This window comes from Thamnophis elegans, chromosome 2 (genome assembly GCF_009769535.1).
Source record: "Thamnophis elegans isolate rThaEle1 chromosome 2, rThaEle1.pri, whole genome shotgun sequence".
In the NCBI taxonomy this organism is placed as follows: Eukaryota; Metazoa; Chordata; class Lepidosauria; order Squamata; family Colubridae; genus Thamnophis; species Thamnophis elegans.
In genome coordinates this window covers 122,312,227-122,336,834 of record NC_045542.1, presented here as the reverse complement: position 1 = coordinate 122,336,834, position 24,608 = coordinate 122,312,227, and the positions used below count along the sequence as shown (strand labels likewise).

Genomic DNA, 24,608 nt, shown 5'->3' with positions numbered 1-24,608 from the left:
AGTGACAATTCTCTGAACCAAATTTAGCATCAATAAATGGAGACTTTTCTGCCATTTATTTGTTCAGGCAGGTGCTGCCACTAAGAATAACTTCATATGTGCAGCAGTTGTTAGGTAGACCTTCTGAGACTATTCAGGATGACCGTTTGAATTGGAATGCAAAACAGGGCTGCTTAGTCTGGCACTTTTTGTATTAAATACAATTTGGAGGCGAGGAGGTTCTTTGTGATGCAATATGTGGCCAGAAGGTGGTGCTATTTAGCAGGAAATAATGGACACAATTTAAGATCTACTAAAGAAAACTTTGTCTTTTCTCATTCTTACTTGTGACTGATCTCCCAAGGCTTCCTTCTAGGCTTCAGATGATTAAACAGGCAGCTTTCATTGAATTAGCCAATCCATTGTTAAAGCAGAACAAAGCAGACACTACCATAATAGACCGAAGTCTCCTTTCGTTAGACAAAGAAGTTAAAATAAGAGGTCATTGCTTCTTAGGTAAAATATACTAAGCAGTACAGGACAATTCCTGTCAATTCTTTTGGATGAATCTGTCACCGAATTCTTTCAACCAGCAGCATATGCAAAAAAGAAAAAAAAACTCAACAAGATGAGACAACAATAGCTTTTTCGATTCTTCACAGGCTCTCAGGCACTTTCCAAGAATGCCTGTCCTCAGAAAACCTCTCACATGGAGTTGTGATTCAAATAAAACTAAAAGCAGGCATTTGGGAGACTCCTTTTTCTTTGTTCATATCTAAGTGACAAACTTCCAAATACCTGCAGGAAATAGGGTCATAAAAACTGAGAGTCAGATTCCTACAATCCCATCCTCCAGATTCTGGGCAAAAGAAAACCTCAGCAAATAAGCCTTAACCCATCTTTTAGAAATTAGTTGTAAAACCAGCTTCTTCCTAGAAAGTATGCAGTCTGCCAATTTTTTTCTGTCAAGCTGAAGAAAGAAATTACATTCTAAAGCTGAATCGTTGAATTGAAACTTTCCTCTCAGAGATCTATTTCCATGTATCTATAGTGGGTCCTTAGAAGAGTTAACTGATATATGGTTACTAATAAATCTGATATAACACCATCCCAGGTCTTCTTTATGACTTCCTTTATTCTCTACAGTTCTAAGGAACATCAAAATGCCCGTAGACATTCTTATTGCTGTTGCTGAGGCTCTGGTTTTTGAAGGTCCTGCATGCACTACAAACATTTCTCTGTGGAATGGGTTAATTATCCAGAGCTGCATTGACTGTCTAGTTATCAGACATTTAAATAAAATTGTATATCAGAGTCAAGTAAAGATAATGACATTATTCCTTTCTTCAAAAACAATCCATGCCAAAGATGTACAAAAGAGTTGGAAGATTAGCATACCCAAGGGTGCTTTTCTAAGAGGCAACTGGACTTTCTGAAGAACCTTTCTGAAGAAGCTTGGAAAAATATACTTCTTGGATGAGAAGCAAAACATCTTCAAAGAAAAACCGAAAAATCAAGTTGTCTCTTGACAAAGCACCTTTGAGCTAACCATGACCTGGATGACCGAGAAGCTCCATAGACATGAAGACTGTACTGTTACCTGGTTTGGGTAATGAAACATCTGCAAGAAAACAACCAACTTCAAAGAGCCCCAAGGACCCTTCAGTTTGGATGACATTTATGTAAAATAGTAGATTTCTAGAGGGTAAGCAGAATGGAACTCCTGCCTTTCCAAACAGGCCATAACAACCTTCACTCCAATGCTCTGTATTGTGCATTGCCTTTCAAGAAGTTTCTCAGTATTGCCTCATTATACATTTACTCCCTACACTATATGTCTTCAAGGCCTTCATAATTTCACTCAGGATGCTTTCACTTGAAAGTGGACTTTCTAGTGGCAAATACAACTGCTGAAGAATCTTCAAACTAAATTGCAGTTTCTAAAGAATTATTTCTATATGTTCCCCAAAGATTCTAGTATTCTCAGTTTGGTCAGCGGATATTGACACATAATAATACAAATATCTGGGTCTCGTATTCCTGCTTTTACTGAGCAATGGGCGGAATTGATCATAATTGGATTGCCTTCATGGCAGATGTTCAGGTTCCATTTTTAAATGATCACTTATGCAGAATATATGTCTTTTAAAAATGATATAATCAAACATCATGCAGTTCTAATTTTGAAGCGGTGTATTTTTCTGACAAGTCAATACAATTGATAACACAATAAAGACAGCTTCTATATCAATCCCCTTGAAATGGGGATTTTTAGCCCTATTCTTCATTTCATTGGTGTTTTAGCCAAGTAAATTTTATTACTGCAAATAGTTATTTTTTTGTCCTTTTAGAATCTAATTGACCAAAAATATTTTGTTCTGCAATACAAAGCTAAAAAAATACTCTGAAATATTAAAAACTCTAAAATATTTTAGGCTCTGTTGCATATGCTAATCATATTTGCTAACACTGATCCGCTAGATATATTGGTGTAGCAAATTGGGGGGAATTGCTTTAAATTAATGCTGTCTGTTTTTTAAAAATATGTTTATTGCTTAATTAATATTTTGTTTAACGGTCTCATTAGGAACCCAATGCTAACAGTGTGGCTTGGAACACACAGTGTGAGGACATGCTTTGTTTCTCTGGAGGGGGATATCTCAATATCAAAGCTAGCAATTTTCCTGTCCATCAGCAGAAACTTCAGGGATTTGTAGTAGGATACAATGGCTCCAAAATTTTTTGCCTTCATGTTTTTTCTATGACTGCTGTTGAAGTTCCCCAGGTAATGTTACCTCATTCATTTCATCTTTGCACTAACATGAACGTTAACATGAACGTTATTTTGTCTAACATTCCTAAAACATTTCTAAGTTATAATTAATGTTTTACTCATTTATTTGCTTTTTTTTCTCATATGACTCATGCCTATAGTAGTATGTTTGGGGGAGAAAGTAGAATGTGATGTGTTCAATTTTCCTGCCATAGAGTTAAAAAAAATTATACAAGACTACCAAGTAGGCAAAAACTTTTCATTATATTCCTTATTTGATAATCCAATGCTGTTCTTTCTATTTACCACTTTCCCCTCCTCTATTTTATGTTTTAAAAATCGAGCCCGAGAAAATTATTTAATTTTTTATTGTTTCTAATCATGTTTTTGTCCTGGTGAAACGCCAGTCAAGTACTGATTCTCTGCACGTTCTTGCTTAGTGATTTGTTTGGATAATAGGCGTTAAAACGTTTTAGGGCAGCAATAAATGCTATTTGTTTCCAAGAAACTTATATTGTGAACAAAACAATTCTTTAGGCATGACTGGAAATATGAGAATCAGTTAATCATCTAATAGGAACAGTAATGATTTGTTGCCCAGTTCAATGAGCATCTTAGAGCTTAATAAGGATTTTCATTCATAATTAAAATTGTTTTTGAGATTCTGGCTTGTCCAGATTATTTCAGGAAACTATGTTAACTTAAGAGTTCCATTTGTTTTGACTTGTTGAATAAATAAGAACTAGCTGGTACAGTAAGCACAGAGGGCTTTGTACAGGTAGTCCTCAACTTACAACAGTTCATTTAGTGACTGTTCAAAGCTACAACAGAACTGAAAAAAGGACTTATGTCTGTTTTTAATACTTATGACCGTTGCAGAATCCCCATGATCACGTGATCAAAATTCAGACACTTGGCAGCTGACTCATTTATGACCGTTGCAGTGTCCTGGAGTCACATGATTTCCTTTTGCGACTTTCTGACAAGCAAAGTCAATGGGGAAACCAGATTCACTTAACAACCATGTTACTAACTTAACAATGGCAGTGATTCACTTAACAACTGTGACAAGAAATGTCACAAACTTGAGCAAAGTTCTCTGTTTCACTTAGCAACATAAATTTTGGGCTCTATTGTGGTCGTAAGATGAGGACTACCTGCATTATGCCTAGTTATGAATATTTCAACCAGACATCTTACTTACTCCATGAAACTATGAATTCATGTGAAATGATTAATACTCATATTTAGTATTCTTTGTTAAAAGGATACTAAACCTTTCTGCTGAACCTTTCGCTTTACATATGAAAGCATATTTTGTGTCCATAAACAACTGACAAGAACTAACAGAAGATATTTCAAACGTAACTGCTTTGAACATACAAGGATGTTATTCTTAGAATTTGGATTTTACTTATTCTCTACTTGTCTTTTATTTAAAAGAAAAGAAACCGAGGAGATATTGCAGGCCTTAAGAAAGGTTTGGATTGAATCTGGATTAAATTGGTTTGGCTTAAATATAGTTCAGTTAGGAACAAGATACTGCTTTGCAAAAATTACTGATGACTCAGAAGTAAAGGTTTAGAAACATTTTAAAGTGTATGAAGATACCTGCTGTAAGACTGCACAGCATTTTACATTCAAAGACCGATAGGTGCTATGGAACATACAGGTGATGTAACATTAATCTGCAACTCTATAAAAGAAATGCATCTTTTCCTGGAATTGCATTGCAATCCTAGAAAGCAGCACAATTCTGGAAAAAGGCATAGCTGCTTTAAAGGGTCACAGACCACCACTATACAAATGTCCCTATGTATTCCAAAAACCCTGTCTTTAAATTCCAAAAACTGCATTATATTTATTACTGCCATTTGTTAATAGAATATTTTTCTCCTTTTTGCATAAGCTGTTTGAAAAAGTTGGGAAATCTTCTATAAAAGCTTTGATAGAAAGGTGGAAATATATGAGTATGATGCCTCCTGTTGTATAAACAGAATTCTATTCACTCATTTTGGGATGTAACTTAATCTTGATAAATTTGATAAAATTTAGCAACCCTCAATAATTTGTAGACAAGGAAAAGTATGTACAGTGATGCTTTAAAAGTTTATGACCCCTTTTAAATTTTCAATATTTCTGCATAAATACGACCTAAAAGATAATCTGTTTTCTACAGATCATAACACATAAAGCAATCCAATTTACAAAATGAGTCAAAAACATTGTGCAGTACTTGTTCATTTATTTATTGAAGAAAATGACCCCAAATACTAGGTGCATGTTAAGTTTTGCAAATCATAGATAAAAGCATCACACAGAAGATAGTAAAATTCAGTACAGATGAAATAAGAGAAGGCAGGAAGCAAGAAAAAAATGTTGACTCAATGGACTGCATTTATATCTTCCCATTCCACCAATTTGCTGTTTCTTTCTACCATCCTATATTATAAACACCAGGAACAGATTCTGGGCATGTGGAAGAGGAACAAAGATTTCATTCCATTAACAGATGCCATTTTATCATTGAAACATATACTTAGTCTCTATTAGATTAGATAATAGTCAGACTTTATAAAATTAATTCCCTGTTATTGCCTAAATAATGGACTTGATATAGCACAAGAATGATAGGGTGTTTGATAAGAGCAGTAAGGCAGTAAGTGCAAAAAATATGGATATAATTATGGGTTGGTACCATCATGACCGTAAGGGAAGAGAAGATTAAAATGGATAATTATGTGGGAATCATTTTTAAACATTAAAAGACTGCCGTAAATGAGGATAGAGTAATTACATTCTGTTGCTTGTATGAAGAAGAAAACAAACTGCCATCTGTAAGAACAGTTTGGCAAAAGAACAAAATCGCCAAGGGATAACGTTGTGGAATAAATTCAGTTTTTTTTCTATAAAACTCAGTTTGTAAGAAACGGCTGTCAGAAATATGTTTTCAGTGACAATTGTTACCAGAAAAAAAATATCCTGATCCAATGAGGCACATAAAACAATGTGATTTACTATTCCTAAATCTTGGCAGAAATGGATAGTCAAATATGCATCCAGGATTTCAACGATGTACAAACTACATCAAATGTTGTAAGCTGCCTGGAGTCACCTATTAGCAAGTTGGGCAGCTACATATATTTGTTTAATAAAGAAATAAATCTTTGCATTCTAATATGTTTCAAGTTTATATCTGTAATCATTGATCTAGCTAGTGCGACTGATTTCCTTAAGTTGATTGAAGGCTTTGGTTGAGTTACATAATTTTACATGCAAAAGAAATGATTGTCATATGATTTAAGTTTATTTACTTCACTTCTGATGGGAAGGGCAAAAAATCATTTCGCATTTATACTCATATAATCTGATATGAATGTGATATTTTGCCTCTTAATATTTGAAAACAGAAGTAACATCTCAATATTTTATTTTGGTTTAAACGAATATTTGCAGTCAGCACCTATGTATCAATACTTGGAAAGAAAACTGTTCAAAGAAGCCTATAAGATTGCTTGTTTAGGTGTAACTGATACGGATTGGAAAGAACTGGCTATGGAGGCTTTAGAAGGACTTGAATTTGAAACAGCTAAAAAGGTAAAATTTTGTCTGAGCATTTGGATCTTCATTAATTTCTGTTAATTGATAAGTACTATTGTGTCATTATGAAGTACGCATTGTACTTGAATGACAAATTATTTTTTCTAAATTTAATTTTACATGTTTACTCCTCCATTCAGCTTCCCTCCGCAGCACTCATTCTGAACATTCACAAATGCCTTTGCCACAACCTTGATGCAAAAGAAGAGGATAATTCTTCCTCCTTTTTTATATTGCAGGGAACATTGCTATATGGAAACACAGCCCCTCCTTTCCCTTGGTCATTTTCCTGCTTCCCATCCCTCTCCTATATTCTCTGGAATCTTGCCAGTCTTTTGTCCAGGTGCTCTGACCAAGACAAAAGATTATCTGTTTGTATGTTTGTGAATGTGTTTATATATACATGTGGGTTTCCCACCCTTGTCACAGAAGCAGTGATTGTGAAACCCCCAAATTTCTTTCTCCTTTTTTGAAAAAAATTCATGGCGTTCTATGTAAACTGGCTGATTGGGATGAAAGGGGGGGGGGGGGTGGACCACACTTCCATCCTTCATTACATCAATTCTGATTGCAAGATGTCAAGTTTCCAACACTATATGAGCAGTGCCAAGTGATGGTGGTGGTGCTGGAAGTAGCAGGGAGGAGGGATTCAATATTTGAGGAGGAAATCAGTCTATTTGAATAAGTTTAATAAACTTTTTTTCCTTGCTTCCAGGCCATGCCTTGTCCCAAAGGTGCTTTTTGTCAAGAGGCAACTGCTTTTTCTTTGAAGAAATTTCGCTTGTCATCCAAGAAGCTCTTCAGCTCTGGCTGGATAGTGGGGAATGAAAGGATTTATACTCCTTGCAGACAGCTGGTCATTTGCATTCTTTTAGCAGGTCATTAAGGTCACCTGGAGGTTTATCTGTGTCATCAGGGTCACCTGAGTGGTGCAAATGGGTGCGGAGCCTTCTTGGAACTGTTGAAAGGACTGTGTTGTAGACTGGAGATAGATGATGTCAGTTCCCTCTCCCTCTGTTGAGAGAGGGTTGACATAGATGGCCTCTTTTACCTCTCTTTCTAAAAGAATGCAAATGGCAGGCTGTCTGTAAGACTGCAAATCTGCATAATTCATCTCTCATGTAGTGGGCTCAGGCAGATATTTGGTTAAAAACTACATCTTGTCTTTTTTCTTTTTAAAAGGCGAAGAACATTGAACATATAGTAAATCTTAGCGATTACCAACTGCCTCTAACATAATTTTTGTTTAGTATTCGTAATAGTTGCAAGATGTAGGGAACTGATTGATTATTTACTATGCATGATATTATATTGCTGATATATTTCTTCCTGTGTTTCAGTAGGCGTTTACCAGAATGCGAGATCTTCAGTATTTAGAACTCATAAGCAGCATTGAGGTAAAAAAATTTTTTGACAATGTAAAGATGAGTACAGAATTGACCTAGTAGAATGTTGAAGGGGGAATAGGTATGTTCAAGAGGTTTTTTTTTTTTTTAAAAAAAGGGAGGAGTGTAAGAAAGTTCTGATCTGTAGTAATGAGGGATACATACAAATAAAACAATAAAAAGAAGAGGCTTTGAAGGATTTTCTGAAAGCAGACAACTGACCACCTCTAATCTGTCTGCCATTTTTCTCCCGGGGAAAGGATTGCTTTTCATTCCCATGAATGATTATTTCTGCGTAGCTGGAATTTTTTTTTCTTCTTGTAGAGGGTAAAAGAAGGAGGAGAAAGGAGGAATTTGACAGTTTTCTGAATTAAGTACTGTAGTTTTTGATACAGAAAACACACATAAGAAAAGAATATAGGAGTTGTTATGCTGGGTGGATAATTGTGGTAAAAGAGGATCTCTGTTTCCATCTTCAAAGTCAAGAAAAAATTATGTGTGGGACAAATTCTGAATGGGGAGCTGATTGTTAGTGACGATATTAAGTATGCTTTAAATCACTTTCACTAAGTCATTTGACTAATGTCTTACGTATTGCAGTTTTTGGCAGCTTCAGGATAAGAGTTGTAAAATACCCAAATAATTGAGGATAAAGGCTTACAAGTTGGATTCACTGGTTTTTTTTTAATGAAATATTCTTAGTTCTCAGTGCCTTTCAAAGGACTGAAAGATACAGGCATACTTAACAGTGAACAAATTAACCTAGGTGCTCCACAGATCTATTTTCCTGATTCTTAATGGCAAAAAAACAACAATCAGGTGAGATTGTTGAGGCCATTGCTTTTAGAAGACTGTGATTGTCCTTAAAGTAGCAGTCCACATCACTTGGTTCTGATAATGCTTATGCATACTAACATGGTATATATGCATAAAAATTGTAGATGATTTTATGTTATGATAAAAACCTACCTGTGGATCATTCATTTCACAGCAGGTCACAACAGATCAAGATTTCCATTTCTTTCACTGGGGAGAATGCTGGTGTTTGAGGGATTTTGTAAAGTTCCTTCAGTTTAGAGGAGCGTATAATCCAACAGTATGATTCTTAATTCTTTTAGCAATAACACTTAGACATATGCTGCTTTGCAGTGCTTTACAGCCCTCTCTAAGTGGTTTACAGCATCAGCACGTTGCCTCCAACAATCTGGGTCATTTTACCGACCTCGGAAGGATAGAAGGCTGAGTCAACCTTGAGCCTGGTGAGATTTGAACTTCCGGCAGCTGGCAGTTAGTAGAAATACCCTGCAGTACTGCATTCTAACTACTGCGCCACCATGACTGTTTTATATTCCCAGTTGCCTCCAGTCTCTGAACTGAAGCCCCTCCTAATTTCTAATTCAAATTTTCAGTGTGGATGTGGAAGTTCTAGGGTGAAGAAAAAAACAAAACCCAAATAGTTATAAGTGGAACTCTGCCCATCCAATGTTGCATTTTTCTTGTTTTGCCATGCGTTTGAACAAGAAACTAATTTATAATGTTCTCAATTAAAAATGATGAAAATTTCTATGGGGTTGATTGCCATAATCACAAACAAACAATACAGTATCAGACAGTAACTGTCAAATTTAACATACACTATAGTGTTTCTAGGGGTGCGGTGGCTCAGTGGCTAAGACACAGCTTTTTGATAAGAAAGGTCAGCAGTTTGGCGGTTCGAATCCCTAGCGCCACATAATAGAGTGAGATCCCGTTACTTGTCCCAGCTTCTGCCAACCTAGCAGTCTGAAAGCATGTAAAAATGCAAGTAGAAAAATAGGAACCACCTTGGTGGGAAGGTAACAGCATTCCGTGCACCTTCAGAGTTTAGTCATGCTGGCCACATGACCACAGAGGCATCTTCAGACAGTGCTGACTCTTCAAAATCTCTTTTCATCTCTTTGAAATGAAGATCAGCATCGCCCCTTAGAGTCGGGAACAACTAGCACATATATGCGAGGGGAACCTTTGCCTATAGTGTTTCTAATCTTGATATAGAGAAAGCAAAGCCTCTTTTGATTTTGATCTTGACTCCTGATGCCTTTATGGACACGTCAATGAAGTTTTCTTTGAAACAGCATAGAAGTGGTTTGTCTGTCATGGTTGTTTCTCGGTCATTTGTTTCTCAACAGTTCTGTTTTGTTTTTCCATGTCCTGCCAGAAAACCCATTATACTTTACATGGTTGAAGGATATTTTAAAAAGAATTCTTATTGATATCTGACAAATCAAATACATAAATCAGCCCTTCCCCCCCCCCCCCCTAAAAGTTCCTGAATGTCTTAGATCCTAGAGGAAAATGGAAATTATTGCTAATTTTACTTTAGTGGCTACCCAACTCTAGTGGACTCTGAATGTGCACGGTGAAAGTAGTTGTTTTTAGGATTGGGTTTTCTTTTCTTTTTTTGGACAACTAAAATTGGCTGACATAAGAGGGCAATGAGGATACAAGCCTGGTGGATCATCATTTTTATCTTAATGGTTATTTTGGCATTCGTCCAGGAACACTGTTTGACTGTGTCAAACTAAGCCATGGTCACTTTCAAGCATGAGTATTTATTTTCTGTTCAGAGTTCAAGTTATCAGCCACAGTTGATCTTAGGAAATAGTTGTTAAACTCCTGGAGTCTTGCAGTCCAGTTTTCCACTTGGCTATTGGGTGGCATGTGAGATTAAATGAGAAGGATTGGGATCAGGGATGTTGTTCCACCAAATACTCCATAAACTTCTGTTTATTGCTGTTCCAGTCCCCATGAAGCGCTTTCAAGGAATTGAAACTGAACGTTGTTTTATATCTATCATTTAAATCATACAGACCATTTATGTTTCATAGTACATGGTGTTGATCTGCAAAGCATCAAATCTTCTTTTGTATTATACTCTCCACTGATGAATGTGTCAAGTGTTTCTGATATATAGCTGCTCCCTCCCATGGCTGTTTTTTTTTTAAAAAAAACTTTAAAATATGTGTGCTCTGGTTCTTTTTAAAAAAAGTTTTTAATTGTTTTTGTTCTCTTAGATATTTCCATTTTAATGGATTTATTTTAAAATGGTCTAAACATGATTTTGTGATTTGGCATTCATTTTAACACGTTTGTATTATAACTCACCAGGGAAAGATCATAGTCAGGAACATGATGGTAAATAAATAAAAACATCAAGTGTATTAAATAGAATGTCAAACTAGTTTTTGTGTCTTTAAAAAAATTGGATGGCTTAAACTCTTTAAATCCTAGTTTGTGAAAAAGGCTTTCTTAGTTAGTCAATAATTTTGAATATTTTTCAGTCCTTCATGCTCAGTCGATTAATACATGGCATCACATATCCGTGTGGAGTGTATTTCTTTTCAGATTTCCCCTTGGACTTTGTTGTAGATAGAATCAGCATTTCACAAGGGCAAATTGGCTGGAAGAGTTATATTTGTCATTACTGCGAATATTGCATTGATGTTATTTCTTAAGAGTTTAGGTTTAAGGGCCTGATCACCTATTGTTCTGCATATCATTTATATGAATACTTTGTGTGTGTGCGCACGTACACACATACATGTGCTGGGCTACAGTCCATTAATCATATGGAATGGACTATAGACCAGCACTTGTGCATGTGTTTGTGCATGCACACACACATGCACAATGTATTAATATAAATGATGTGCAAAGCTATTGGTGATCAGGCCCTTATACCCTAAGAATGAAACTGTAATGAAACTGTTAATCTCAAAGGAACAGAGATTTAGACAATCTCTGAATTCTTTTCTTGAATCAGTATATTTATTGCAATTTAATACCTGAAAATGCATGTTTTGGGTAACAATTCTATTTATATATTGCATACCCCTTTTTAAAAAGGCAATATATTTGTGCTCCATTATTTTTTGCCCTTTAAATTTTATCTATAAAGAAATGAAAAATGTTTTCAAAATGAAATTAAGATGTTATAATAGGATATCAAATATTCCTCTAGTCCGTGAAATGTTTGATTTCTGCTCTCTTTTTGCCTTCATTCATGTTTAATTTCTACTCTTAGTTCAGGTGAACCTGTGGCTATATTAATGGAAGATTTTTTTTATCCATAGTATTCAGATGTGATGCAAGTTAATATTTAATAGGATTGTGACTTGAAATGAGTGGATTTTAAGGAGATATATAGGGTTCTAATAATACTAAATGTCAACTCCCATCAATCAGCCTTAGTAGCATGGCTAGCAGAGAGAAAAGCTGGAAGTTATGTGAGCAATTTCTGGATGGCAACAGATTTTCAGCAGCCCTGACTTAAAGAAGTTCACAAAAGGACATTTTCCATTCACTCTCTCCACTGCAGTCTTCCAACAGCTTCCTAAAATTATTAGGTCTAGTAGGTTATAGAAGACTTCTGGGAGAAGGGAATCACTAAATGCATAATATTTATTCATTTTGTTAAAGAAATAATGTTATGGATGAAATCCTTTGAAATACACAAACACACACACATACACAAACATAAATATACATACGTATATTTGTGTGTGTGTGTAAATATACATACATAAATATACACTGTGATGTGTGTGTTGAAAGTATTGTTATCTTATTAATAATATGTTAATTAAAGGTGATTTGAATTTTCTTATAAAACAGACAGATGTTTTAAATAAGATTTTTTTTTGCATTTTCCTTATTTTTATAGTGGGGTGTTTTGCGGGTTTTTCTGGAATGTTACGGGTAGGTGAAAAGAGCTGGAAGACTTAGTATGAAAAGCTTTCAAGCAGTGCTGTTCATGTCAAAAGGTCTAAGTTGGTTTATATGCAAGTAATCAGTTTAAAAGCTCTGTGAAACATAGCTTAATATTTTCAGATGCTCTAGCCTGTCATGTTTCCTGCCTGATTATGTTCACTAAACTATTTCTGTCCTTTATTGTTTTATTTTTTAAGGAAAGGAAGAAGCGTGGTGAAAGCAACAATGAACTGTTTCTAGCAGAGATTTATGCCTACCAAGGAAAGTTCCATGAGGCAGCCAAGTTGTACAAAAGAAGTAGCCATGAAAACCTAGCCCTTGATATGTACACAGACTTGCGCATGTTTGACTATGCAAAGGTATGTGTGCGTTTTTCCCTGGGTGTTTATACTTCCTTGGACTTGGTGTCCCTGAATCAAGCTGTTCGGTTCTGTTACACACATCCTCTTTTTCAGAAATCTCAAGGAATAACATCAACCCCCAAGGATCAATTTGATGGTGTTATTGTTTCTTACGCATCATGTAATATTTGCCTCATGTTATAGCATGTATATGTTGCAGTCTATTGCCTAGGACCACACATATCAGAGCAGCATTGTCATTTTAAACTTCAGTTTAATAAGGTTTTTCCTTAGGAAGGCTAGAAGCCACACTCTTTTATTTTTGCTGCCAAAGACTAATTATTGTGGTCAGACCAGGATATTGGGTGTATTTGAAAGAGAATTATCAAGAATTATGTAGCACACATTTCCACCAAAAGCATGCAGCCTTTTCCTCCTAAAGAATTCAGTGGTATATATGTCTTTTAATTATTGTATATGAAGGATAAATTTTATTATTTTAAGGGAGCATTTATTTTACAACCAGGAACTTAAGAAAAAAAATGAGACCTGAAATATTATTATGCTCCCCCCCTTTTTTCTTCTTCCATTCAATCGTGTCCAATTCTCAGAGGCTGCCAAACAAGTTGCTGCAGTTTTTTTGGCAAGGTTTTTCAGAAGTAGTTTACCGTTGCCTCCTTCCTGGGGCTGAGAGAAAGTGACCAGTCCAAGGTCACCTAACTGGCTTTGGACCTAAAGCAGAACTAGAACTCATAGTCTCCTAGTTTCGAGTTTGATGCCTTAATCACTACACCAAACATATACTTTATACACCACACAATTGCTTTTTTCAAGACAATAGGTACATTTTGTCCATTTAGGATACTATAATCCAAGCCCATCCATCTTGAAGCCTTCCATATATGTCAGCATAATCATAGCTCTCAAAATTCTCATAAAGCAGATAAGAAAAATAAATCTCTGCATTGCTTAATTTTTGTTCACTTTCATCTTATCTTGGTATGTATAAACAAGATTCGTCACCAATCATAATTCTTAAATCTGCTGGACTTTGTAAACTACTTGAAAGTACAACAATCTATACCACTGTAAGCCTAACTAAAAATACTGTACAAACAGGAATTACTCTGTGGTCCTCTGCATTGAAGTTTGTGCTAAACAGGCATTTTTATTTCATTTGAAGCAGTTAAGTGAATAAAGTCCTAGATCTGCATACAACTGTATGTATGTAACAGACTTAGATAAACTGACTTTGTTTTTCCTGAAGTATGCATAAACCAAGATGGAATTATGCCCCATTTCAGTAAACTCTTTGGGGCAATGAAAAGTATTGTATTTTAAGAAAAGAATGGATCAAACATGTATCCTTTTTCAAAAAGTATATAAAATATATTAGATAGATGATAGATAGATAGATAGATAGATAGATAGATAGATAGATAGATAGATAGATAGATAGATAGATAGATAGATGATAGATAGATAGATAGATAGATAGATAGATAGATAGATGATAGATAGATAGATAGATAGATAGATGATAGATAGATAGAAAGAAAACTTTTGGTAAAAAAAAATGTGAGGAAAGTATTGATGAAAATGCATGATTACACAAAAGTATAGCTAAACATACAAGAGTACTTAAAATCCTAATATATCTCATATAGTATTGCAATAACAATTTTGAATAAACAGTCTCTGCAATGATATTTATTTCCTGTAAATAAGATCTGAAGTTGTTTTTATGTATGTCTGAAAACTGAATTCCCAGGGACAAATAAAATTGGATGGTATTTGAAAAATGTGACAGTTTTATGTGCGGTTGAGGGGACTTTGGAAGTTTTCCATGATATTTTTCTTATCAGAATAAGTAAAAAAGCTGTCTACTGGATAGTATCACTCATTAAAGATTAAACTTATCCATTACTGAACAAAAGCATTTCCATGTACACACATAGATTACTGAATTTTGTTCTTAGGGGAAAAGAAAACTCTCATTTGAAATGCAAATTGCATTTATATATTGGAATAACATTTACTTCTTACAAATTCCTCTTAAATTAAATATTTGGCTTAAAATTGGCAGGACTATGTATGGTGATACATAAATTTAACTCATGAACTAGAAATCTGCCATTATGCTAATATTTGAATGTTAGCATTTCTAATGTCCACTGAAATTTTCCACACATGGGTAAGCTTCCTTCAGCTCAGAAAACTTGTGGCAGATATGTTTAGGATGTAAAATGAAATATTTTTGGATGCAAATAAAGTTTCCATATAGGAATGATTGATATTCCTATTCCACTATTGATGCACTTTATGTATGCAAAACTGAGTAGTGAATTGGGGATATTATTTATTACGTATTAAGGAAAAAGACAGTTTGACCATTCTTAGTATTTTTCATTCTGCAGCTTTAATCAGAGCTGCAATTACTGCTGGATAATTATATCAAAATTTACCTGTTCTTTCAATTTTTGTATCTTTATTTATTATTACACCAGCTAGTCTTAGACTGCTGGAGTTCTAAAATCTATCTCTTGAGATGTAGTAATTATAAATATCTCTGATCAGTGGGATATTCTTTAATCTAGATACAGTTCGAGAAACTACATATGCATGTGACGTTATTTATTTAGCAATATTAATCACATATTATTTTCAACTCACAAATAATTGCAATCCATGAAAGTGACATTTCTCCTTATAATTCAGTTACCAAATCCAATTATACAAGTAAATATTGTGTCTCATTTCTTTATTTAGCTTCCTGACAGCCAAAGAAAGGCGAATGCCCTTTTTAAGTGAACCACTTAGAATATCAGATTCTTCTAAGCCAGCGGTGTCAAAGTCGCGTTGTCATGGCATCGTCACATGACATATCGTAATTTTCCCCCTTTCACTAAACCGGGTATGGGCGTGGTCAGCATGTGACACATCCGGCACATGACGCATCCAATCCACGAGGCATGAGTTTGACAGCCCTGTTCTAAGCAAAAATATTTTCCCCCCAAAAAAGTTTCTAGAAATACTTGGATTAGAGGTACTCCATAAGGTCATACATGGTTAAGTAACAGGGTTCGCTCCAATGTTTTAGCAAGCAGTGCTTCCCATCTCATGCCTGGTTATGGTAGAGACAGCATTTGAGTCTTTAGCATGCTCTAGTTTTTGAGCTACTACCTTTTGAGGAAAAAATATTTCTCCCCACCATCCAGGACTCTTCAGAACCACTGTCAAAGGAGCTTCAGTAAAACATTACGTTACCCTGAAATTCATGGGTCAGATACAACATTCCAGCCTTCCTAGTTTGCTAATTCTTTCCATAAGTTGTGTTGAATATGCTGTTAAATACGCAACCTGTTTTTATTCAGACTCATGATAAATCCATGGGCATATTGTGAGAGAGAGCATTTTAAAGAATAATAACACTAAGTCTTAACTTTACTCAGAAAAGTCATCTTTGGCAAATTACCGAAAGCAATCAAAAACTGATGTTTCATTTGCATTTTCCCCTCTAGCATCAAAATGAAATTCTGCTTTTTTACAGATGATTTTTTTTTCCTGTCTCAACTTTGAAAGGTTTCCCCCTTCCATCCCCTTTCTTTGTGATAAAAATCATGATTAAATCAACAGTAATCAAGTTATTTAGACATTTCGGCTTGTCCTGTTTGCCCTTATTAGTATAGTACATTGTAAATTCCAGTTGAATTAATCCACCCCACCCCAGTTGAAACTGAATTGCAACTGCTAATTGAGGCAAATGCTTAATTAAGAATATTTCATTTACTTCCTCAGGAATTCCTTGGGTCTGGGGACCCCAAAGATACAAAGATGCTAATCACAAAGCAAGCAGACTGGGCCAAGAACATCAATGAACCAAAAGCAGCAGTAGAGATGTACATGACTGCAGGGGAGCATTTGAAGGCCATAGAAATCAGCGGAGATCAAGGCTGGGTTGATGTGTATGTTTTGCTGCCTTTTAGAGAAATATGCTATTATGTTTTCAAGAGAAATATTGATATTTGTTTCCACTGTTTACTACAGGTAGTCCTTGACTTATGACCACAGTTGAGCCTAACATTTTTGTTGCTAAGTGAGACTTTTTTAACTGAGTTCTGCCCCATTTTATGACCTTTCTTGTCACAGTTGGTAAGTGAATCACTGCAGTTGTTAAGTTAGTAACATAATTGTTAAGTGAATCTGGCTTCCCCATTGACTTTGCTTGTCGGGATGTGGCAAAAGGCGATCACATGACTGTAGGGCACTGCAACCATCAGAAATATGAGTCAGTTGCCAGGCATCTGAATTTTAATCACGTGATCATGGCAATGCAGCAGCGGTCATAAGTGTGAGAAATGGTCATAATGATGACTATTTTTCAGTGACATTATAACTTTGAACAGTCACCAAATGAATTGTTGTAAGTTGAGGGCTGCCTGTACCTTATATTGAAAGAGAGGGGAGAACTACCATATTTTTCAGAGTAAAAGGCGCATCTTCTGCCCCCCCACAAAAAGGGTGAAAATTTGGTGCGTCTTATACACTGAATGTAGCCCCATCCACCCACCGACCCCCACCCTTTGGCCTCTGCCTCCCAGCAATTTACCTCCTTGCAGCAAGGGGAAAATGGGGCATGTGGAGGCTGCAATAGATTATAGCAATCCCTGTGGCCTGAAACAGCTAATGATCGGAAGGTACACTTAAACTGAAAGTGAAATTTGCTGTTTGCTCCACGAGGCAATTTGCTGGGAGGCAGAAGCAGATATTTTTTTCTTGTGCTAATCAGGCTGTTTGCTGCAAGAAGGTAAGTCAATAACTATAAATGCCTATAGAATGTTCAAATTATTAGACATTTTTTAAAGACTGCTTTATTATTGTTCTAGACAGCTTGACAAAATGAAGCTTTTTAAAATAAATGCTTGATCTGAAGAAGCCCCAGTACTATTGTATCTTCTTTTAAATAGTAGAGAATAATTATACTTTCGGAAAGCACATCAATTTTAACAGCATCTGTACAAATATAGTCTGAAATGTAACACTACAAACAGTGTATATTGTCTGTGCTATTTGCTGCAAGGAGGCAAATTTCTGGGAGGCAGAAGCAGATTTTTCTCCCTTGTTTTCCTCCCCAAAAGCTAGGTGCATCTTATACTTTGGAGCGTCTTATACTCTGAAAAATATGGTATGTGGTAGAGACTCGTATTTTAGCCTTTGTGAAAAAGTTCAGTAGTCTTTGAATTAGAACTCAGCCAAATGTGTTACATGCTATACAAATTAACAATATAAAACTATTGAAATAACTGCCCCATATCCTGATTTCAGGAAGAGACTTTTCAGCCAAAAAATAAATTATGAAAAGGCATGAAATTTTGTGAGCTACAACATACTTCATCAGATGGCATGGCTACAGATTGATACAGGAATTACATTTCAATGGCAAGAGGAGGGGAAGAAAGACAAGATGGTTATGCAATTGCAAGCTACATGTGAAACAGATTATAAATACCAATTAGCAATCGTAAAGCCATTATGCTGGTTGAGATCTTCTGAAACAGCTGAAACCTTTTGATGTATATGAGTTTAGCAATCTCTTCTTAATTGTGCTGTTAAAGCTTTCTTTTTTTCTAAAATAGCTGCCTTGAGATCTATAATGAAGTGTCCTGGGAGGTTGAAATGCTTCAATATTACTTTGTTCTTGTTTTGACTCCTGGTATTAATTATTTTGTGCAAAGATTGTTTTGTTTGTCCTATGTAGAGACCAGAGGGGGGTGCTGCTGTCAGATGAAGGCACCTCACATTTTCTGTATGTAGATCTTGTGGGGCTCTATGGAAGCTGGGATAGCTGACCTGGGACAATGCTTTCTCAACATTTACCCCTCCCTCTGCCAACCTTTTCTTTACTTGAGATTCATTGATGATATTTTCATCAATTATTTATCAAATTCTATCAAATTCAACAACTTTTACCTCATCATTAACCTTAGCCTTGAGATTACAGCAGCAGTGTCAAACTGGCAGCCCATGGGCCGAATACATCACGTGCAGGCTACGCCCATCCCAGCTCCATGAAGGGAAAAAAAATCATGATACATCACATGATGGCAACGTGACGCCACGAGTTTGACACCCGTGATCTACAGAATAGGTTCACCTCCTTGATACACTGTAAAGCCACATAATAGAATACAAATGTTACAACACAATGTTATAAAGGAAACCGCATATCACAAGGCACATCTCACTGCTTTCCGTTTCCATCCTGAATACGTAATCAAGCCTGTCAGCCACATAATCAAGCTTCCTGTATGCTTCAGTTGCTTTGTTCTGATGTACTTGACAAAGACAGTCAACTGAGGGAATTAAAACAGGAACTCAGGAAATTGAACTACCCACTCAACTAGATCAGTAGACAGATCAGAAGAGGAACTGGATTCCCAGGGAGGAAAGTCTATTAAAAGACACAATAGTAACAGAATACCACATGTCACCACTAGTTTTCACCTACAGCTCATGACTCAAACCACTCAAAACACATTATTAATATGCTATAGCCCATACTGGATAATGATATTTATATTTTCTCATATGTGAGGTGGCAAGAGGTCTATGCTTTCAAACAGACAACCACCCAACCTGAAATACATTCTCACAAGCAACGAGAAACAACAGGACAATGATGCTCACATGGGAATGAGACCCTGCAACAAAGCCAGATGTCCGCTTTGCTTTCATGCAGTGATGAAATGCTACCGGTTCGGATGGGTTCGCCCGAACCAGTAGTAAAAATGCAAACCTGTTTTTCCGATGATCAGCTGTGACGCATGGTTTATATTAGCTAGAAAGCAGGATTTCCTGCTTTCTAGCTATTCTAAATTGCGTTGCACAGCGGATTTCCCCCCTCTTGCTGTTCACTTACCTTTTTGATGCTCTGCACATGTGCAGGAGGTCCTGCGCATGCGCAGAGGTGGCACGTGTGAGAGGGTGCGCTCACATTGCTACCGCACCTGTAGCAAAGATAAGTGGATTTCACCCCTGCTTTCATGTATAAATCACCATCGCAGGTTATCTCAGGAATAGTTTTTAAAAAGGTATTGATTGTTAATTGATCAGATATTTGGAATCTGTTTCTTATATAACCTACATCTGCATAACCACCTTGTTTCCCTTCTCTTCTGCCCACTCAGTCTATAGTCCCCACCTTGTATCTGATGAAATGTTATAGCTCAGAAAAACCTATGCCTTTCAATAAAGTGTACTGTAGTCTGGAAAAACTGCTACTAGACTTATCCTGATTTTTTGATTATTTTAAAATAAAGTACTAAAAATAAACACTAAAATCCTGATTTTGGGCTACCACAGACGATCACAGGTCTCCTGCAAGGCCTGTATCTTGCTGTGATTGAAATGCTCATGATGTCTCTTTCAGAACATTCTTTTGTTTGTTTAGTTGCATGCTTCTTTTCTAAAAGCATAAGTTCAGAGATGCTCTCCGCATTTACACAGCTGGTGCCTAGGACAAGCAAGTAGAACTTTTCAGAAACATCATAGAACAGTTGCAATCTTAGAAACAAATTGTACTATTCAAGGTCAGGCATAGTTGTAGAGTATCAGTTATACAACAGATAAAAATGCCGATTTGCTTAATGTTGATTTCAGAGGCTTCAGAACACATTTTTGAAAATGTGGCACATTTTGACTGTAAGATGTAGTCCTTAAAATTTTAATAAGATTCCATTGAGTCCTTTAAAAAGACTCGGAGGCTTCATTGAGCCTGCAAATTGTAGAATCTAAATAAAGGGTCTCTGCTACAGACATTAGAATGTGAATTTATTTAGTTAAGAGCTTTTGTCTTCCAGCAGTTCCAGGTTTGTGGCTTGGCAAAGAACTGCTGGACTATAAATGTAAACAACCATTCAGCTGTTTGCTTGCATCTCTGGCAGCATCCTGCGTGTTTTGTGTATGTGCATGTGTGTTTGTGTATGTGTGCATCTGTATAGTAAGAATTAGGAAGACTTATAGAAAATAACGAGGCTAGATTTCTTCTTCTTTTTTAAAAATTAAGATTGATTGATATTGCTCGAAAGCTGGATAAAGCAGAACGAGAACCTTTGACGAAGTGTGCCTATTATTTTAAAAAGTTATTGAACCATGGATATGCTGCAGAAACCTATATCAAGATTGGTGATCTGAAGGCCTTGACACAGCTCTATGTTGAAACTCAGCAGTGGGATGAGGTAAATGCAGCTCGCCAAGAGAATCATTTATCATGTCTGCGTATTGATGCCTATGTAGTCTTAAATCTTTACATTGTATAAACAAAATTTCCCTTTCTATTTAAATTGCACATGCATTTTAATGTATTTCAGTTTGCAGACAGATACTTCACTGCAGAATCCTTGTTCAGGATTCTGGCCAATCTACATGCTCTCATACAAAATGCTCCATTATGTTCTCATCCTTCTGATTTTCTATTCTATTTCCTCAAGAGGTACACAATATTTATTGGAATTTTTAACATAAATATTGTGTTGAGGATCATGCAATATTAGACTTTTATGTAAATTAAGCCAAGAAGACAACATTTAAATATTGAAATAGAATAGCCAACAACCCTTTAAACATGAAATGAAGATGTTTCAATACTCATTCCTGAGAGTGAAAGGGAAATCTACTTCCATGCATCTTCCTTTAGCTAGAATTAAATGTAGTAAACTCCAAGCAATTTGTAAGCATCAGGATAGGTAATCTTTTAGAGGTGTGAAAAATCATATTAGCATAGTAGTAGGAGCTGCAAGAAGCCTTTGCAGTACAAAGTTGCAGTGTCCCAGGAAGTTCCAGTTGCCCCAGCATGCAGCCCAAAGCCATATTGCCCTGAGAAACCCTAGCTGCCTCAGCAGCAAGGCCACAACTACAACCAAGTGTGGAGCCCTTAGCTGTCCCAGTTCAGCTCCAACCACACTTGCCCTCTTCACCCTGCAACATCCCTACTGCCCTGCGCCTGCTCTAGCTGCCCTTTGCTATCTTCTTGCTCCTGGTCCTGATGAAGTGTACCTGCCTTGGCCCCTTGCAAGGCGATCCTGGTCACATGAGGCCATCTTCCGCAGGTTTTGCCAGGAAATACCTATGCCTGACCTTGAGAAGAAAGCTTCCTGGGGCCAGCAGTTTCCTTGAAAAGGACCAGGGCAGGCAAGTCTCAGCAGTGGGAGCAAAAAGACAGGGAAGATCAGCTGGGCAGCAGTGGCCATGGAGTGCAGGGGGCCAAAAATACAGAGATGGTGGGAGATAGGCAGAAGGAGGGAGTTGAGTTGCCCCTGCAATCATAAATCTGGGAAGGCTGCCAAGCATTCCAATTTTGATCAAGTGACTGACAGTGCTGTCATGGTCATAACTTCAGGACCAGTTGTAAGTCCCTACATGTTGTGCCACCATAAATTTGAACAGTCACTGCACAAATGGTTGTAACTCAAGGACTACTGGTACCTGTATTTGCAAAAAGAAGCTGGCAGGAGTGCCTGAAGGAGATGGGAAATAGTCTACTTATCACAGGCAGTACAAAAATGCTAAGCCGAGCAAACTGGTCCTCATGTTTTGTTTGGACTCCCTTCCTTAGGGAGTGTTTTAGGGAGATTTTTTGTTGTGTTGTGTTGTGTTGTTAGTCTGTTGATAAGTCCTCCTCTTTACATGGAGAGGAAAGCCATTGGATTAGATAAGAATCAGCAATCAAAGAATCAATTCGCTATCCGCATATTTAGTAGCGCAATTAAGATCCATTTTGCTATAATAATGTTTTAAGAATAAATCAACCAGTTGCATAGAAAATTTGTCATTTGACAATTTCTTTAATTGTGAAGGATATAGGTAACCTACCGAGCTGTGACATCAGCATGTTAGATGCCAAGTATGGCTGTTCAGGGATTGATTAATAAGGCATTAATACTGGCTGTCACTAAGCCGCACTGCATACTTATTTAAATATCTTCGTGTCTACTACAAATAAATCCTGAAATCTGTGAATTTGAAAACAATAATATTCAGTTGCATTTTTAGACTGTAATAAGTATGAACTTATTCTGTACTTCAGGCTTTTGCTTTGTGTGAAAAGCACCTTGAATTTAAAGATGATGTCTATGTTCCATATGCTCAGTGGCTGGCAGAAAACGATAGATTTGAAGAAGCTCAAAAAGGTAAGACTATATTGCTACTGCTACTGTCAATACTGCTATTATTAAGTTGATTTAATCAAACTTTACTAGGTAGTTCCTTGAAATTAAAAACAAGCACAATGTTCATTTGGGAAACATGCTAATATTTAATTTCTGTAGAAGAGAGAATATCTGTAGCTCAGAGTTGAAGTGACAATCATTTAGGAGAGAGAGTGATATAGTAATTTGATAAACAAAAATAAATAAAATGTTTAGTTCTTGGTACTCTCTGAGCATGACTGCAGAAGTTGCATTGCCCACCTGGGTAATATAATCAGTGTGAGTGAGTGTGGAGTTTGCTACCAATTTACATAAAAGTAGTTTTCCTGCTAGTTTTGGTCGGTTTGTGGTTTTCTCTGTGGAGGTACTTTGCTTAGGATATTGTTTTCTGTCTAATCCCTACTTATCTGAGTGTTGGATGCTGATGGGAATGCGTCCTTGTTGTTGTCAGGGTTCCAAATAGCATCCAAAAGTAAATCAGAGTCCAAGGCAAAGTATTGCTCAAAGTTCCAATTTATGCTGGCACATCTGAGAAAACCCGAATCCGAAGGCTTCCCGGTTTTCCCACCCAGTTGAAAGTTCAAGATCTTTCCCCCACACCCTCAAGTCCATATGGTCCAATCTTCCACTGCCATGCTGGCAGCTTCCACCCAACCAGTTCCGGCCAGGTGCAGGTGCAAAGACAAAGGATGACCTTGGCCTTCTAGAAAGAATTTTGTTATGGCTACCTATCATGTAACTCGGTACAAACCCCCCCCCCCCATTTTCCCACAATATAAATTGTATAGTAGAATAATAGAAAGTGTGGCAGGCCTAAAATCCAGAAGAAAAAATGGCCATAGGCCTGGCAGTTTTGTTTCTTTCCTAGATTTTTTATTGTCTTTTTGAATAGTATATAATTGTGGTTTATCTCTATGTGTCTGTTGATGACTGATTTAACATTTTAATTAAAAGACAGAAATCATCTAAATGATCTAATTGATATATTAATATTCATGTAGAAGTTTTTATTTTAATTTATTTCAATAAATCAGTTAAGAACAATTTGTTTAAAATAATTTATTACAGTACTACATTTATATCTAGCAAAGTGTTTCTATGCATTCACATAGCATGGTACCTCTTATTAAATGAACTAAAGTCAGTGTTTGCTCATACTTTTTGTGATTAAAGGGTATCATAAATATGAATATTCATATTCTATCTTATCAAGAGACTAGTGTGCTTGGGAATAGCTTCCATGTTTTCTGAGGTACATTTCAGAATCCTATTTTATGTACTTTATATAGAGCAGAAATTTCCATGATATACATTGGATGTATTCATTATAAATATGCCATATGTTTCTGGAAGAACTTGAGAAATATAAGTTAGGATTTGAAAATTGCATGGTTTTCCTCTTTTTTAAAAGAGATTTTTGTTTTCCTTTTCAGTTTAAGGTTCTCCGAGTTTACATCAAAGGGCTAGTGCCTTTGTATTCCTTCAGTTTTCAGATAATTTTGTGTGGAAATGCTGCTGATATATAGCACTTCACTGCTAATTCATAGCACTGTCATCCTAAGGGGCATGAAAGCAA

At 36.3% G+C, this 24,608-nt stretch overlaps 1 protein-coding gene across 1 annotated transcript in view; it reads left to right on the top strand.

Annotated features, from left to right (window-relative positions):
- IFT122 (intraflagellar transport 122) overlaps nucleotides 1–24,608 on the top strand; it is a 78,119-nt gene that overhangs the window by 22,599 nt on the left and 30,912 nt on the right. The window contains exons 14-20 of the mRNA XM_032209459.1: nucleotides 2,567–2,764; nucleotides 6,209–6,349; nucleotides 7,696–7,749; nucleotides 12,684–12,845; nucleotides 16,626–16,792; nucleotides 20,893–21,064; nucleotides 22,912–23,014. Of these exons, the coding sequence (XP_032065350.1) occupies nucleotides 2,567–2,764; nucleotides 6,209–6,349; nucleotides 7,696–7,749; nucleotides 12,684–12,845; nucleotides 16,626–16,792; nucleotides 20,893–21,064; nucleotides 22,912–23,014 (997 nt within the window). The remainder of the gene's footprint in view (nucleotides 1–2,566; nucleotides 2,765–6,208; nucleotides 6,350–7,695; nucleotides 7,750–12,683; nucleotides 12,846–16,625; nucleotides 16,793–20,892; nucleotides 21,065–22,911; nucleotides 23,015–24,608) is intronic.